General features: G+C 35.5%; 1 protein-coding gene across 1 annotated transcript in view; it reads left to right on the top strand.

The window, feature by feature from the left end:
• Window positions 1-19028, top strand: part of DIAPH3 (diaphanous related formin 3) — a 542576-nt gene that overhangs the window by 288321 nt on the left and 235227 nt on the right. The window contains exon 21 of the mRNA XM_082601893.1: window positions 8597-8836. Within this exon, the coding sequence (XP_082458019.1) occupies window positions 8597-8836 (240 nt within the window). The remainder of the gene's footprint in view (window positions 1-8596; window positions 8837-19028) is intronic.

The following is a 19028-nucleotide window of genomic DNA, read 5'->3' as shown; positions in this document are numbered from 1 at the left end:
TCTTAAATATGCATGCACCTAATAAAGAACATTAAAATTCATGAAGCAAAACCTGTAGAATTAAATGGAGAAATAGATAACTTCACAATCATAATGAGACTTTAATGCCCCCTTTCAGTAAATTCTAGAAAAAGTAGATCAAGAAACAAATCAGTAAATAATTAGAAAATCAAGACAGTTCTATCAGCCAGCTTGTTCTAATTGGTATTTATAGAACATTGCCCATATAACTTCAGAATATACATTCGTTTCAAATACACATGGAACATTCAACAAGGTAGACTATATGGGAACATAAAATAAGTCTCAGTAATTTTCAAAAGACTGAAATCTTGTAGAGTATGTTTTCTATGTAAATTGGAATTAAATTGGACAACAATAATAATAGAACACCTCTCACTGTTTGAAAATTGGATAACATAGTTTTAAATTATTTTTGGGTCAAAGAAGAAATAATTTTAAACCTAATGAAAATGAAAGCACTGAAAAAGAAAACTAAATTCTCATATTTCCCTCAGGAATCAAAGAAGGGAATCTACTACAGAAAATTAGAGACCCATATCATACATAAACATATATACAAAAATTTCAAAACATTTTTGTATCAAATAGTGCAATGCTTAAAAAGGAGAGTGTGTCATTACCAAGCTGTGCAAGGTTGGTTTAACATTTGAAAATTAATGTAGTTGACCATATTATCAGAAAATAGGGAGAAAAATCATATAATTATCTAGATACAAAATAAAAAACATTTGACAGAATTGTATCTTGTTTATGATATATAAAAACTCTTAGCAAGTAGAAATAGAAGGAAACTTTCTCAACCTGATAAAGGACATCTATGGAAGACATGGAGCTATCCTCATACTTAGTTGGGAAAGATTAAATTCTTTGTCATTTATGATTGGAAACCAGGCAAGGATATCTATTTTTATCACTTTTCTGCATTATAATATATGTTCTAACTTGTGTAATAAAAGAAAATGAGATAAAAGACCTGTACATTGGAAATGATGTAAGTGAACTTATTATCTATGTAAATACATAAGGAATCTGTAGTAAACTTTGTTAGAAGGTCACAAAATAGTCACTGTACCAAAATCAGTTGTATTTTTCTCTATAAGCAATGATATATCGGAAAGCAAAATAAAAATAGTACTGTTTTCAATAGCATAAAAAATGTAAAATACTTAAGGATGCATTTCCCTGAACATATGCAAATTTTCTACACTGCAAAGTACAAATTATTGCTGAGGGAACTTGAAGAAGTTGTAAATAAATGGTGATACATACCATGTTCCTGGAGTGGAAGACTCAATTTGTTAAGATCTCATTTTTCACTCAAATGATCTATAGATTCCTAATACACATACGATACACATTCTCAATCAGTCCCAGCGGGTCTTATAATAGTAACTGACAAGATATCACAAAAATTCATATGGTATGCAAAAGACCTGGAATGGACAAAATCAATTTTGAAAAACAAACTTGGAGGACCTAGACTACTGATTTGATATCAAGACAGTAAGGTTTTGGCTTAAGGATATATAAATGTTTCTCTTAAAAGTATATACATAGATTCACAAAGATACCATCAATTGATTTTTCAACAAAGACTTAAAGGCTAGTGGGTAGAGAAAGGAACTTCTTTGTACCAAATGATGCTGCGAAACTTGGATATTCTATTGACTAAAATGAATCTCAGCTCCTTCATCACACCACGCAGAACAGTTAATGAGGGATGGAATATAGACCTAAATGTGCAAAGATAAAATAAAGGCTTCAAGAATAAAGCATAACATTGGCAAAGGGGGCGTAAAGTGTCATAAGCCACTTTGTAAAAAGTTTGACAATTTCTTATAAGGTTAAGTATGCATTTACACTATACTATTTAATGGAAATGAAAAGACTCATACAAGAATATTCATAATATCCTGTATTAGTTTCCCTGGGCTGCCATAACAAATGTCCACAACGTTAGTGATTTAAAACAACAGTAATTTATTCTGTCATATTTCTGGAGACCAAAAGTCCTACATCAAGCTGTTGGCAGGGTTGGTGCCTTCTGGAGACTCTGAGGAAGAATCTGTTCCATGCCTCTCCCTTAGCATCTGGTAGCTGCTTGTAGCCTTTGGTATTTCTTGACTTTTAGCATCACTCTAGTCTCTGCCTCCATCTTCACAGTCTTCACGTTGCCTCCTCCTGTGTGTGACTTTCTCTCTCCTTTCTTGTAAAATGACATGGCATTAGATTTAGGGATCTCCCTGAATCCTGCATGATCTCACCTGGAGATCTTTAACTTAATTACATCTGTAAAGACCCTATTTCTACATAAGGTCACCTTCACAGGTACATGGTTTAGGACTTATCCTTCCAGTGCCTATTCATTCCAACCCACTACACAGCCCCAAACTGGGAAGAAACCAAAAAGTCCATCAACTTTTTGGTTTACGAAAGAGGCTAAACAAATTTTGATGTATTCTTGCAATGAAATATTGCTCGTTAATAAAAAGGAACACAGTACTCAATCATACTAACATGTGTGAATCTCAAAGTCATTTTATTGAGTGAAAGAAGCCAGACACCAAAAGTGTTTCCTGAAAGTTTCATTTATATAAATTTCAAGAACAGGCAAAACTTAGTTATAGTGATAGCAATCAAAACATTGGTTTCCTAAGTTAGGGTGGGGATTGTCTGGAAGCAGACATGAATGAATTTAAGACACCAGAAAGGTTCTGGGTTTTATGCCAGCTTTTTAATTCATCAGATATGAAACTTATGTGTTGAGTGTTTGCTAAGACTGCCAAATTAAATAAGAAGTCTCTCGCTCTCTAACTTTACCACTTTCAGATCCTGAGTATCTGCGGAACTCATTTGGACCTCCTGTGAAATCCTTCGTGGTCCAGAATTGATAAGCATTTGTAGACAAAGAGAAAGCATATCTGATGTCTATAGCTAATTGTCTATTTCTTGACTACCTGGAGGAATATACATTTTATCCTTTTAATTTTTTTGTTGTTGTATAATTCTTGGCTTTACCTTGCTCCTTTGGAAAAATGTAAAACAATGCAACTTTGCCACAGCAAAGTACAAAAAATGTACTTTGCTGTTGTGTAGTTTAAAAAAATAATTTTAGCTTATGAGTATTATTATCATAAGGGCACATTTATTTTAAAAATACTCTTGATATTCTGAGCACTACCCAGGCATAAGGCACTTGAATAGCTGTTTTTGATGCCTTTCCTAAAGTGAAATGAACTTTTTTTTCTGAGAATTTTGGAGATTATGAAAATATTGCCCATCTAACAGTAAAGGGAAGACATTTTTCATATAGTTTAATTAGAAAAATCAAGTTCAAAACTTTTTCCTAAGTGTCTTAAGTCTGTTGTTAGATTACCTTCCTTTCTCAGATGTCACTTTTCTCCCTCAACCCTTTGTCTTGTCTTTCACAAAGATGCACTCATTTTTTCACAGTCTCCTTGCTTCTCACACCTCTCTTACGGGGAGTGGAAGAATTAGCAAATATGGAAATAAGAGTGGAGAGTGCAGTGTAACGGGACAACAAAAGTGGATCTGGAAACATACAGGGGTAGTTAGGTATACCAAGAAAAAAGGAAAGAAATATGAAGTAGTAGCAGGCAGAGCTCACAGCAGGGTCAACCTGTCTCCATAGTGATTTGTCTGATAACTACCGTGGGGAAATTAAAGTCTGTTCCTACTCATAGGAAAACATAGTAGAAGTACTGATAGTTTCAGTATCAGGTGGCTTTTAAGTTGCAGTTATTAATTTCCACATTGTGATTCTCTGAGTGGCATGCACAGTTAGTCGGCAGCAAGTTAGCTCTAGGCTCATGCCCTACTGTCCCTGTGCCCTTGAAGGAGTCATTTAACCTTACAGAAACGCCGTCCCATTATTCCTTATAATTATGTATTTGCAACATGTATAACATGAAGGTTTAGAGTAGTAAATCAATTAAGACTCAAGCTAGTAGCTTTTCAATCAGCAGGTTACTTGTATTAGAAGGAAAGTTGAATGATTAATTAGTCTTACCACAACTTTAGGGAAGAATAATGAAGATATAGAGGATGTTCTCAAATTTCTTTTGAGGTGCGCCTACACGAGGCTGCAGGCAAGAAGTGGGGGAAAACCCAACAAGTTTTGTATAAGTTGGCCCCTGAAAATCTCATATTTATAAAAGAAACTGAATAAAGAGGATATAGTGTTAAATGTAGTTGGTATAAAAATGTCAGATGGATTCTGTTTTTTCCCCCTGTGAAATAATGGATAAAATTAAAATTATATGAGAAAAAGATAACCATAGTAAGATTATGGGAGATTACATCTCCCTGAAGACTTTTTCTCCTTTTTGCCCTTTAAGACAGATGGAAAGAATTCAGTGATACAAGGGCAGCAACCACAACTTCTGTGCCTTTCACAGCACTGAGTGGGCACCCAGTCAATGCTTGTTGGTTCACAGATTTTCTCAAGGTCTTTTCATCTTACTTTGTACCTGCTCCAACAACATGTATATTGCCAACAAACAAAATTTTGAACAAAAATTACCCTTAGTGTTCTGGATATTGTTTGTTGATTTTATCCAGTCACTGTTCTTAAGGTGTTTTCCTTCAGGCACATGACATCTGTGGTGGTGTGATGGGGTGGTTGTCGGAGTACTGCTGCCTGCTTTCAAAAAATAGTAATAAAACCAAAATATTTTTACTTTCTTTTTTATGCCTTTAGGTTGGTCTTCAGACTATAACTCATTATTGTCAGATTTTGGTGCTATGTGTTTACATTGCTAGGACTCTGTAATAATAAATGTAAAGGATACCTCTGTAAAAATGAATTCTAATTTCTTCTAACATTCTAATTATTAACTATCTTACAGTTAAACTTTTGCAGTAACCCTTCCTTCATCTTTTTTTAATGACTTTCTGTTACCATTGAGAATATTATTTTAGCATCATAGCTCTCCATTTATGCATTCAGTCTAGTCTTTGGCAGACAAGTCATAGTTCTAGATTCTTGGGCAAGCAAACAGAATGCAAGTGTCCAGTGTTTTTTTTTGTTTTTGTTTTTTAAAATATTTATTCATTTGGCTACATCGGGTCTTAGTTGTGGCACATCGGCTCCAGAGGTGTGGGCTCCCCAGTTGTGGCACGCGGGCTCCACAGTGCACAGGCTTAGTTGCCCTGTGGCACTTGGGATCCCAGTTCCCTGACCAGGGATCGAACCCACGTCCTCTGCATTGGAAGGCCGACTCTTAACCACTGGACCACCAGGGAAGTCCCAGCAAATGTCTAGTGTTGATAGAATATATGAGAGGGTGAAGAAACATTCTTCAGGATTTAAAATATATATATATTTCCCCTTTTTTTCCCTTTTTTCTTTGATCCCATCTGAAGAAATAGAGTTTGATTTGCCCAGTGAGAAAAATAATTCTGCTATTATCTACAGATTACAAGATTTAGATCTTAGAACATTAGCTTTCATTGACTTTTTTTTGTTGTTGTTATTTTTAAAATAAAAGGGGCAGCCATTTGGCCTAGGGGATTAGCGTAGGCTAAATGGTAGACCCTGGACAGGATCTAGTTCTGGTGATCTCTCAAATTCCTTTCCAGTGTAGTAATTTTGTTCACTAAAATACATTTGTTTCTTATCAGCCAGAATACTCACTTTTCAAAATTTGGAAGAAAGAACAATATGAAAAGGACATCTAACTTAAAAAGGTGTTCAAAGATCTGTTTAGGTTACCCTTCCTGACTTGGCTTTCTCAGGGTATTTGATAAACTCATAGCAGTTTGTTCTGCATTACATCATAGACTTACTCTATTTTTTCAAGGTACCTGTCCCTAGTGCCAGGTAGACTCATTACTCATACAAATCTAGGTTATATTTTTCTAGGAAAATTAATTACTTTGTACTGGCTACATATGGTTAGCTTGTCAGCAGGAAAGCTTTAACATACTTCGGGGTAGTTTTTTTTTTTTTTTTTTTTTGCGGTACACGGGCCTCTCACTGTTGTGGCCTCTCCCGTTCCGGAGCACAGGCTCCGGACGCGCAGGCTCAGCGGCCATGGCTCACAGGCCCAGCCGCTCCGCAGCATGTGGGATCTTCCCAGACCGGGGCACGAACCCGTGTCCCCTGAATCGGCAGGCGGACTCTCAACCACTGCGCCACCAGGGAAGCCCCGGGGTAGTTTAATGTAGGCATTTAAGTAGTCTTTTTTCTCTTTGCACATGAAGTAGTACATTAATATATGTTAAAATTAATATATTTTGCAATACTAATGTTTTACATGGGGTACTGGAGAATTCTTCTCTTGTTATTGCAAAGTACCAAATACCTGATTTCATAATCATGAATGAGGGCATAGGCTGAAAGCAGAGATGCTGTGGGCCCATCATACACCTTCTGAATGGCCATAACTGTATGTGCTCATGTGAGTGCTCCCTTATATGTCTTAGTAATCTAAAGGATAAATTAAATGTAACAGAGCATGGTACAACATTGGTCCAGTATAATATGAATATGTACAAATATTACATTTGTAATATTTAAGTAAGGGTACAAATTCCAGGTAAGTGAGTCCATTTGGGAGCTTTTTAAAACAAATGAAATGACTTTATCAGAAGTAATCACTGCCTCTACTTTGTGTGCTAGACATACAATGTCCAAACAATGATTCATGCCTACTAAGAATTGGTATTCTAATAAGGTCTCACTTTGTCTTTCATTAATTTTTATATTACTAAAATTTATTTTATAAAACCATTATTAGTAATGTTTCTTTGTACTTTAAAAAAATGTCATTTTTGAGCTTACAGTTTCTTTACTCTCTTCTAGGAGAAAAAACTTTATTTTCTCTAGATTGGATTTTGAAGATGTTTCTTGAATTCAAGGAATTTTAAGACATTCCTTAGAATACTTTGTAGAGGAGACTTCTTACTAATTATATTAGTTGAGCTTTTAGAGTCTTGGTTGCATATACATAAGCATTTAACGTGTCAAGTTGCTGGGGAGAATGCTATATGTAAATTAGATATATTATTTGCTGAGAAACTATTTAGTGACTGTAAGAACTTGGTTCCTCTGTAGATATTCTCTTAGAGGTATCTACTGAGAGCTCTTTATTGCTACGATTTTGTTAGATGAGTAAACTGGGTTATGTTGTTAAGTCATTAAGGCAGTGCCTGTAGTATCCTATTGGAATCTAATAAGTTCAGGCTTTTGTATGGTACATTTTATTTTAAATAACAATCGTTATATTATGAGCAGGTAGGTTTTTTTCTGTTTTTTTTTTGTGTGTGTGTGGTATGCGGGCCTCTCACTGTTGTGGCCTCTCACGTTGCGGAGCACAGGCTCCGGACGCACAGGCTCAGCAGCCATGGCTCACAGGCCCAGCTGCTCTGCGGCATGTGGGATATTCCCGGACCGGGTCACGAACCCGTGTCCCCTGCATCGGCAGGCGGACTCTCAACCACTGCGACACCAGGGAAGCCCGAGCAGATAGTTTTTAACAGAAATCCTATAAGCTTCATGTGGCATTGTTTTTTTAGCTTTTCCTTGAGGGTCAGTGATAAACAGAACTATTCCCTATTTTGATCCTATCATGTTCTGTCACTGGTTTTTTTTTCTGACCTTGCCTCAAAGTGCTTTTGATGTTTATAATCTTGCTGAAGTTCACCTGTTGTACCACTGCTGCCCCATCAATCTGTTTTAAGTCTCAAATTCCTAACATGTTTGGTCAAGGAATTCACATGTAACTTAAATGTGGTATGTCTCCAGCCTTCAGGCTCTTCCCCCTCACGTGTGTTTCTAGCACATGGTTCGGGGGTAAATTTAAGGCAAGAACTTGCTGACCCCCTAGCCCTTTTGTTCTTTCAACATTTTCAACCCCCTATATACCCAGTAAGGAAACGCAGAGTCCCAAACGGGGCTAACCTGGCACGTGGCAGACCTGTGGCTTTGCACCGCTTCTGTCTCCTGCTCTGCCCATGTTTTCTAACTCTGACTCTGCTAATTTAGCATGTGACAGGAGTCATTCTGCTGTCCTGTGTTTCTGAAGAAAGTCAATTTAGCACAAATTGGGACCTATTTACTCTCCTTCAATCTAACACATACTGTTAGTCAGCCGGGCTCCTGTGGACAGCAATTGCTATTTGAAGAAACAAACCCTCTTTAGACCTTTCTGAATGTGTTTTAAACATGACCCAGCATATTTCAGTATTGAACAAAAATTAAAGCAGTGCTATGAATGCTTTGTAATTTGTTGCCTCTGTATCCTGTTACCCTTTAAAAATTCAGTATTTTTTAAAAAAAGATATATGTACTTTATTTCTTAAACTTTGTCATTTAAGTAAAGCTCTCTTTCATCGAGCCTCTAAATTTTTAATGTTTTCTTTGAGCGATGACTCAGGATTCCTCACAAAAACACGCAGGGCTTTTCTCTCTTCCTGCTATCAGTTTTAGGGGACATATTGCTTTTTCCATACTGTCATACCAATAAATCATCCCAGATTACTTGCAGCCACACAGTACTAAAGTATACCATGCATTTTAAAGGAAATCTGCTATTTTCTTTTCAATCAGATGAGCAATGTGAAGAGACTACGGCCACGGCTCAGTGCTATTCTCTTTAAGCTTCAGTTTGAAGAGCAGGTGAACAACATCAAACCTGACATCATGGCTGTCAGTACTGCCTGCGAAGAGATAAAGAAGAGCAGGAGCTTTAGCAAGTTGCTGGAACTTGTGTTGCTAGTGGGAAACTACATGAATGCTGGCTCCCGGAATGCTCAAACCTTCGGATTTAACCTTAACTCTCTCTGTAAAGTGAGTTTGTTTTTTCAGAACATATAATTTGCCTGAACACTAATTCTTAAATGTCAGCCCTGACTACATTACTTATCTTTTATTTTGATGTGCTCATTGTCAAGAACTTAAACTGAACCATCAACTCAAACCCAGAGTGAACTGAGCTCAACTCAGCCTCTGAACTAAATCCAAATGTTATTTTTCTCTGATCTGCAGATTCAACTGATGGATTTTGTTTAACAGCAAAATTATGTTGTAAACCTGTGCTTTCTCAAACTGATGAAATGGGACATCAAAATATTATTTAAACCTATATTCATTCAATATAAATACCTGCATATGATAGTATATATATTGAGCATTGCTTGGAATTGCCACTAAAAACTTTATCTTTAACTATTTAAATATTTCTTTGCATTTTTCTTTTTTGAAAGCTGACTAAAGGGAGAGAAAAGTGAGACTGCATTATATAAAGGGAAAATCATTATATTAGGAATAGACATAACTCGGATGTCATTAATTATTTTGAAATGCTTCTATCTAAATATAATTTTAGAGGAGATGAAAATTGAGTAAGTTTAGAGATTTTTTTTTCTTCCAGGTTCTTCCATAGTTTAAATTTTCTTACAGCAAATGTATTCAGTGTTGTACATAACAGAACTCTGTCTTAAGAAGTGGACCATAGTAATAGTGCTTTATTGATCAGCTTACAACAAATTCTTCTCAGTTACACATCACAAGAAAAGCTTTCTCTTTTTCTTGACCTCGTAACATCTACGCTCCCTGATTAAGGAATTTGATTATTGCGATTACCAGTTAGATTCGAAGGTGAGAAACAAGTTCAGCTTTAGCCATGGGTTTACTGAATAGTTGATCTCTTTGTGCTTTCATGGCTTTTCTTACACAATTTCCCTGGCTTATGCCTTCTGTTGGTATCGGTGACTTGTGAGCTTTTCCCCTCTCCCATCTCCATCTTTTTATTTTCCTCTCCTTGTTTTCTTAGCCTGCTGTGTTCAGTTAAGATTCCTAGCAAGTATTATGATGTGATTCATAATACATGTATTAAAGACTGCACATTTACAGAGTGCTTACTTACCCCTGTGCCAAATGCTTGGCCTGATCATCTCATTTAATGTTTGTGATTAATGTTTACCTGGGATAATGGGACTCATATTTTTCACATGTAAGCCATTAGTTATGCTTAGATATTTTAATGGCCCTCTGTACTAAAGTTATGGCAGCAGAGTTAAGAGAGAGTGGCTAACTTGGCTAAGGAAGGGCAGTTTCACACTCAGAGAGGATCAGGAATGTGAGCTGGATCTGGAAGGATGAATGGATGTTCCCTGAGAGGAAAGGGCATTCTAAGCAAGTGTCAACAGTTCACATTAAGGGTTATATCATGGCACAGTTGGAGCCTGGATGGGAGAGGAGTGGAGAAAATGGAAATGTGATAGTAAATGGGTCCAGATGGTGAAGAGCTTCAAATGTCACACCTTATACTGAAGGTTTTATGGAGACATGTTACTTCTGTAAGTCAAGTGATATTATCATCTGTGTTCCAGGAAGATAATTCTAACAGCAGTATGGAAGAAAGGTAAGCTGCACTTCCCAGTACTGTCACCATTAGCCATACATATTTAAATTTAAATTTAAATCAATTACTATTTAAATAAAATTAAAAATTTAATTCCTCACACTTACCATGTTTCAAGTGAGTCAGTGTCCATACATGCTGGCAGCAAATATGGCACATTTCCATCATTGCTGGAAGTTCTGTTGCACAGCGCTGGGTTGGGGGTGGGGGGTATCGTGGGGAGAGACTCGGTGATTGGCTGACCTGTGTCATGTGACCTGGGAGGATGCCAGAGGAAATGGAGCTGAGAAGATAGATGGGAATGGTGAAGGAAAAAGGGAGGGGTCAAAGATAACTCCTTGCTACTGACATGTTTGAAGTAGTTGCTCAAAAGAGAAATGAGTTCAGGCTGATTTTGGTGTGTCCTTCTCCTACCTTACCTCAGTGTCTTAGAAGGCATCTGACTGAAGCTGCCTTATTCAAATGTTTTACCAAATATTTGAGTGTCCACTATGAAACTGTCACTGTGCTTTGAGATGTTGGAGGTCTGAGCTAAGGTAGTGGTAAAGGCGTAGAAGGGGAAAGGGGATGGAGGGAAGTGTACACATTTAAGGAACATCTAGTTATTGTCAGGGCATGGTGATTATGAACTTTGAGGCTGAAGGATAAGGAGGCAAGTAAGACTGCCAGGTTCAGGCTTTCTCTGAGAAGGGAAGCAAAGGAAAAAAAACAGGATGAAGAGCGAGGTGGGGGAGAAGTTAATTCCACACGTACAGACCTACTGGAGTTTGTTTCATAGTGCCAAGTGTCTGTTCCTCTTTAGATTTTGCATCTCAGAACTACAGCCAACTCACAAGAAGTTGACCACATGCCCTCCCTTATTTCTGCCTTGAAAGAGAAGTGTAGACAAGAGATTAGGTCTGATTAATGAGGTGGAATTCCCTAATACAGTACTTGGTACATAGTAAATACTGAACAAATAGCTGTTGAATGGATAACAGTGCAGTAGACACAATGCAGTACATACAGTGTTGTGTAGAGACAATGTTATTATGTAGCTGAAAATAGAAATCCTCTCATGTTTATATACAGTCACTGATGCATAGTGATTTAAAACCTCTTACAAATACAATGCATGCTGCTACTATTTTACTATAGTCATGCTACAAACCAGTTAATCTGTCTCCAGGTAATAGAGTTGACTGTATTTTCAGTCAACGGTACTGGCTATTTTGATCATCCCTATAAGGAGCCTTATGTTGTACAAGAAACAAAATAAATACTACAACTTCATATTTTTTATTAGCCTACATGTCAAGTCGAAAGCATATATTGAACAAGATGATATCTCATCATGTTTGTCATCAGAAGTAGCAGCTTGATCACTGACAATTGTGATTTTCACACCAAGTGTAAAGCATTTGGTTTGATGATAAGCCCCCACACAGGGAATTCCGTATTTATTTGACAGTAGAAAGACAGGGTAATATTTTAATCTGTTCGAACATGCTGGGTAATTATATGACATTTACTATTCTATATCCAAAATCTTTACTTTTAAATGACCTTTATAAATTTAGCTTAAGTATGAACAGTGTGTGAAAATTCATATTAAATTGTTAACTTTGTGTTGTTTAGAAATAAATACATGAGTCATGAATCCTGTATGCATTGTAGTTTGGTTTTAGGGTTTATATTATATCTTTGTATACATTTGTAATTGAGATGACTAACTACAATAAATGAGTTCAGAGAGAAAAGATTTTACTTTCTTTTACTTAAAGATTCGATAGGGTCTGTGATAAATAAATATAAAAGTAAAATATGAGATATAAAGTAACCATAGACTAGAATGTATTAAGATGTAAACATAAATTAAAGTAGACGTTAGGTTTGAGGCTTTCTGGTGGAAAAAGTGAAGTGCAAAACATGGTCATGAAACTTTTCATGAGCTAAAAATTGTGGTTTCTCTTATTAGCCAAAGCTGAACTTCACGAGAAATTTTGCATTTGTGTCATTATAAAGGGAAAATACAGTGTTGATCAGTGTTCTTTTAAACAGCAAATGAAAAAATCCATTTCATGAAGTTCTTTCTTTTAGAACCATCTCCCCTTCTCTGCTCTTCCCCTCCCCTCCCCCAACACATATGTACTCAGAGCCTCTTATGGGGTAACACTCCAAGAGAACCCTCATAGTAAGATACATATGTACTTTTCAGTTACAGTAATGCTATCCCTAGTTTAATCAAAATAGTGTAAGTATTCAATACCTTGCTTTCTGGCGACTTGGCTTTTTAAAAGGATAAACCTCAGACTATATAGAAGAATGGACAGACTGCTTGTCATTCATAAAATCCTCCAAAGATATTACTAAACTTTAGATAAATTTGGATAATAAGCAGTTTGAGATTATATTCTTTTTTCAGGACCTGCTATTGGTTAATTCGTATCCTTAGAAATACCAGCAGCAAATAGTAGGTGCTTGCCTGACCAAAATGCCCACCTAGAAAAATTTGTATGTCATTAGTGGTGAAATTAGTAATTGTAGTGAATCTGTGCATAGAGCCAAGTAGATCAGCATTCTAGCAAAAAATGAGTTGACTCAACCATCAAAGTTCAACACCATATTAAATATATGAGATGATTTTAACTTGTTATTTAAAAAGCAGACGTTATTAATCCATGCACAATGACTATAACATGTGTTTGATAATGTTTACTAATGTCTACTGAAATGTTTGATTCCTGAGTAACAAATCATCTCAATCAATACAACTGGATGATGGAGCTGTAAATTGTAGCTCTTTGTTCTATGTAACTAAATAAAGTGACTACCTGTATTGGGATAGTAAATATAAATTTTGAAAGAGTTTACCAATTTTAATAACTTACTTCTATCAGTTTATGCTGTTATTTGTGGGGGAAATTGCAGAAAAATTCACTATTGATTTCCTCTATAAATTTATCCATATCATTACTTTGTAGGACATTTTCTGTTATCAATAGAATATGCAGTTAGTTCCTCTCAAAGGTGAAATTATCAAAGGATACATAGTAATGGGGCTGTTGGTGTTGGGAGTTAGGTGATAAAAGGCAGTGGTGGCAGGTCAAATTGATTTTTGTCTAAGTTATCTTCTAGTGCATGAAATTCTTATCTGGTCTGTATATTTCTTTCACAAGCACAGGCTAACCAAAAGTAGAATAACTTCACCAAAGCTGTGATGGGGAAGAGTTTTTAGAAAAAATGTTTAGTTTCCTCATTCTTTAACGCTGTCACCAACTCTACTGAGTGATTTCTTAAAGTTGCGAACAGCTCTCCTTGTGGGACATCGATTCTCAACCCACAGTGCCCTTTAAAAAATACTGATGCATTAGCCTCACATCAGGTCAATTACTTCAGCATGTATGCATGTGGATCCTGATTAGTGGCATTTTAAAAAAGCTCCCCCGTGTGATTTTAATGCACAGACTGAACTGAAAATCACTTTGTCTGTCTTCTGCCCTGCTTACTTATCCCAGAATAAAAAACCCCCAATTGGTGGCCTGGAACCAACCAACCAACAAACACACAAAAGCAAAACCTAACCAACACAAGAACAAAATCAGAAATGAAACAACTCTACTTCCTCACTTAAGTATGAGAGGTGAAAATATTTCCAAAGCTGCTGCTTTTCTTTCATGCCACGCTGGACATTATTCTGAAAGGGAAGAAAGGGAGTGAAAGGAGTATGAATCTGAGGCACATGGTGGAACTGAAATAAGTTGATGGTCAGTGTTCTGAGTTATCTTGCAGGACTTGACCTTGGAAAGTAGAGTTTCAGTGATTATGAAAAGCAGGAGGCAGATCCCTCTGCCTGTCACAGACAGTTTCTATTTCATAAGCCTGTCACAGTCACGTGGGTTGCCACTGTGAATCTTTGTGAAATTTTGATTCTTGTATATCACCTTTTCCTTTACTCCATGAAGTTATTTTTAAGAAAGACTTCTCCCAAACAAATCCATTGTTCCATCTGCATTTAGTGTTTTATAAGGATTTTAGAGGGCTTTTTATTCTTTATCAGATTGGAAAACCACCCTAGTAAGTTTTGGCACCCTTCTAAAATAAAGCAGTTTTTGGCCAAAGACTTACAGATAACAAATGCCATTCTTATTTTACATCCAGCCAATTAAATCACTGAAAAATACTGACTTCCAAAGCAATGTGAAACTATTTAGAGTCCTTAACCCTCTTTGACTCATTTGTTAACACATTTAGTCTATAGCATTTTCCAGGAATTATTTAATTAGCTTTACTAAGTAGTGTTTTTGGTAAATTTATTCACATTACCTTTGTTTTTTCAGTTACTATTAAACATTGTAAATTAGAATTATTCCTTTAATCAAATTATAAAAGATAAGTGGCTTTGCTCATGAACAGCAAATGCACTGCTTTTGTGCTGTTGTCTCACCACTCTCAAAACCAGCATTGCTAATCTGTCAAACGTCCTTTCCCTGAAGCAGACAGCCTCAGAATCCTCCTTAACACCTTGCTTAGAGATAGCTACTACCCATCAGAGGTAGTAATGAATCTTACCAGCCATCTTTGGTTCAATCTAGTCTCCTGTTTTTACACATTTTATAAATGAAAATAAAAAATTAAACAAGATACCCCATTCCTGATACTCTAGGAAGCTTTCTTTTATCAAAGGTCTGGATCAGAGACAAAATATGCAACACTATTATCTGTATAGTAATACTTAGCCAACAGTATTTGTGAACATATGTGCTTAGGTAGCAGGGAAGAGTCTGATGATGAAATGAGTGCACACCAAAACCAGACAAAGACATTACAAGAAAGGGAACATATAGACCAATATCTCTTATGAATATAGATGCAAAAATCTTCAACAAAATATTATAAATCAAAGCCAACAATATACAAAAAGAATTAGATACCATGACCAAGAGGGATATATTCCAGGTATGGAAGACTGGTTTAACATTTGAAAATCAATTAATGTAATTTATCAAATCAATAGGATCTCAAGGAGAAAAACCATTTGATCATATCAATATATGCAGAAAAGACAACTAATCAAGTACAATACCCATTCATGACAAAAACTTTCAACAAACTAGAAATACAGGGGAATTTCCTTAAGTTGATAAAGAACATCTATAAAAACTATAGAGAGCATCATACTTAATGATAAGAAACTAAATATTTTCCCCCTAAGATCAGGAACAAGGAAACATGTCCCTTCTCACCATTTCTATTCAGCATTGTACTGGAGGTCCCGGCTTAATGCAACAAGACAAAAAAAGGACATAAAAGTATACAGATTGGGAAGGAATAAATAAAATTGGCTTTGCTCATAGGTAAAATGATTGCCTATGTAGAAAATCCCCCAAAATTGACCAAAAAAAAAAAAGAAAAAGGAAAGAAAGAAAAACACTTTCTGGAACTAATAAGCAATTAGAACAAGGTTTCTGGATATGAGATTGGCATTAAAATATTGACTACTTTTTTAATATCAGCAATGAAAAATTATAATTTGAAATTAAAAATGGAATATTATTTACTTTAGCACCGAAATTTTTCTACAATATTTGTATGAGGAAGATGACAAAACGTTGATGAAAGAAATTAAAAAAAAATCTGATAAAGAAATAGATATCCCACGTTCATGGAAAGGAATATTCAATATTGTTAAGGTGTCAGTTCTTCCCAGCTTGATCCATATAGTCAATGAAATTCCAATCAAAATCTCAGCAAGTAATTTTGTGGGTATTGACAGATTGATTCTAAATGTTTTATGGATATGTGAACGACTCAGAATAGTCAGTACGACACTGAAGAAGGAGGAAGAAAAGGAGAAGGAGGAAGGGGAAGGACTGACTTCAAGACTTACTATAAAATTACAGTAATCAAAACTGTGGTATTGGGGGGGGAAGATAGATAGTCAGTGGAACAGAATAGAGAGCCCAGAAATAGACCCACACAGGTATAGTCAACTGATCCTGGACAAAGCAGCAAAGGTAATTCAATGGAAAAGAATAGTTTTTTTAAAGAAATGATGCTGGAAAAACTGGACATTTATAAGTTAGCCACTATTTGAATTTAAAAACTTCTGCTCTGTGAAGTGAAAAGACAGTCCATAGAGTGGGATAAAATCTTTGCAAAACACCTGACAAAAGACTTGTATACAAAATATACAAAGAACTCTAAAACTCAACAATAAGAAAACAACCCAATTTTTAAAAAAAGACCTGGACAGACATCTTACCGAAGATTTACAAATGGCAAATAACTGTATGAAAATATACTCAACATCATATGTTGTGAGGGAATTGCAAATGTAAAAAAATGAGACACCATTACACATCTATTAGAATGGCTAAAATCCAAATCACTGACAGCACCAAATGCTGCTGAGGATGTGCTACAACAGGAGCACTCATTCACTGATGAAAGGAATGCAAGATAGTACAGCACCTTTAGAAGACTGGCAGTTACAAAGCTAAACATAGATTTAACATAGGATTCAGTAATCACATTCCTGTTTACCCCAAGGAGTAAAAAACCTGCATACAAATGTTTATAGCAGTTTTATTCGTGGTTGCCAAAATTTGGAAGCAACTCGAGAAGTCCTTCAATAGCTGAATGGATAGAACTCACTGATATAGTCATACGTATAGTCATACAATAGACCAGCGATGGGGAACGACGGGGTGGCAGATGAAGCTTCGCTTGCTCGCCTCCCCGCTGCTCACCTCCTGCTGTGCGGCCAGGTTCCTAACAGGCCGCGGACTCTTACTGGTCTGTGGCCTGAGCGTTGGGTACCCCTGCAATAGACTATTAAATCAGTCATAAAAAGAAAGAATTTCTTAAGCCAAGAAAAGACATGGAGAAATGCATAATACTAAGTGAAAGAAGCCAATCTGAAAAGCCTCCATACTCTGATTCCAACTATATGACATTCTGGAAAGGACAAAATTATAGAGATAGTAAAAAAATCAGTGGTTTCTGGAGGTTTTGGGGGAGGGGGAAGAAGGAAGAGATGAATAGGTGGAGGACAGGGGATTTTTCAGGATGGTGAAACTATTCCCTATGACTCAGTAATGGTAGGTACGTGACATTATGCATTTGGCAAAACCCATACAACTTTAGAACACAGAGTGAACCCAAAAGTAAATGAGATTAATAATTAATAGTTAATAATGTATCAATATCATCAGTAGCGGTACATAAATTTTAACAAATGTAACACATTAATGCAAAACGTTACTGATAGGGGAACTTGTGTATGTGGAGGGGAGAGTATATGGGAATCTGTCTTTTCTGCTCAATTTGTCTTAAAGCTGAAACTGCTCTAAAATATAAAGTCTGTTAAAAAAATTAAGAAGTATAAAAACGATTTAATTTAAAATTAATGTATTTGATCCATTTATATTAACTAAAGAACACTGAGCTATTTTAAGTCTCTTGTGGAATAAGGGAATAGTGTAAATAAATAGAACATTGAACAATTTAATGATGCAATAAGATAAAATTTTACTAAAATGCAAAAACGCTTTTCATGCTGAAGTGCTCACTAAAATCCAAGAGAAATATATTTAAAATATAATTCAGAGATAGTGTGTCTATGGAGATATAGTAGAAATCAGTTTAGTTATAGAAGCTGAATTATTTAAAGCATTTTCTTCCTTATTTAATGTTTCAACTCTCATCATTTTAAAATGAAAACTAAGCAATAAATGTTTTTTAATATGTGAATGCTATAAATTTATCTAATATCTATTTTACCTAATATTAGTTTATTGCTACCTATCTTTAAAATCACTATGAAAGTTTTATTATAGGTATTAATAGTTATGGCAGTGACATAGATGATGCAAAGCATATTGTTTAATTTATGTTAAGATTTTAAATTTCCATTCATTTTGGAGGGATACACAGTATTTTTGAAAAAATTTAATCAGCACAGTGATTGTTTTTTACAAATGTATTTACACATATCAGGAAACAGTTCGTTCTATAATTGTAGTTGGTTTCACTAGTGAATTTGAACCTACACATTGACTTTTTGAGCTTCATATCTGAGCAATTATGATATATTCTTTGGCAGTTCATATTCACACATCCATTTCCATGTGGATACATGTAACTTACATTTAGAGATGTTTCAAACGTATACAAAGCACTTTATTCTGCAAATGATTTAAGATGGAATATGATGTTAGTAAATATACTTGGTTGGGTCTGTTAAAGATGAAACTTCACAGTTTCATTCAACCATATTTTTATCATATTTTGTGAGCATTGATCTATTAGCAATATGGAGAGACTTTGCATTTGAGGTAAGATTCAGGTAGCATTTTATTAATTGTATAGATAAAACAATAGAAAGAATGCCATGCTTTTAGAACTAGAAGTGACCTCAGGGTAAGGGTGTAGAGGCTTTCCAGGCTAGAATTAGCAGGTTATAGGGCTTCAGTATTTTAAATTGCATTAATGAACACTATTTTACTGTCTTACTACTATTTTTATCCACTGTGTTTTTGAGAATTTTGTTTCTTTTTATGCATAATAATCTATATTAAATAAAGATTTTGTAGAGAACTGCATTTTATAGTGGTTAAGAATTTTGGATTCACA

This window comes from Mesoplodon mirus, assembly GCF_964341445.2.
Source record: "Mesoplodon mirus genome assembly, chromosome: 17".
NCBI lineage: Eukaryota > Metazoa > Chordata > Mammalia > Artiodactyla > Ziphiidae > Mesoplodon > Mesoplodon mirus.
This window is presented reverse-complemented; position numbering and strand designations above follow the sequence as displayed.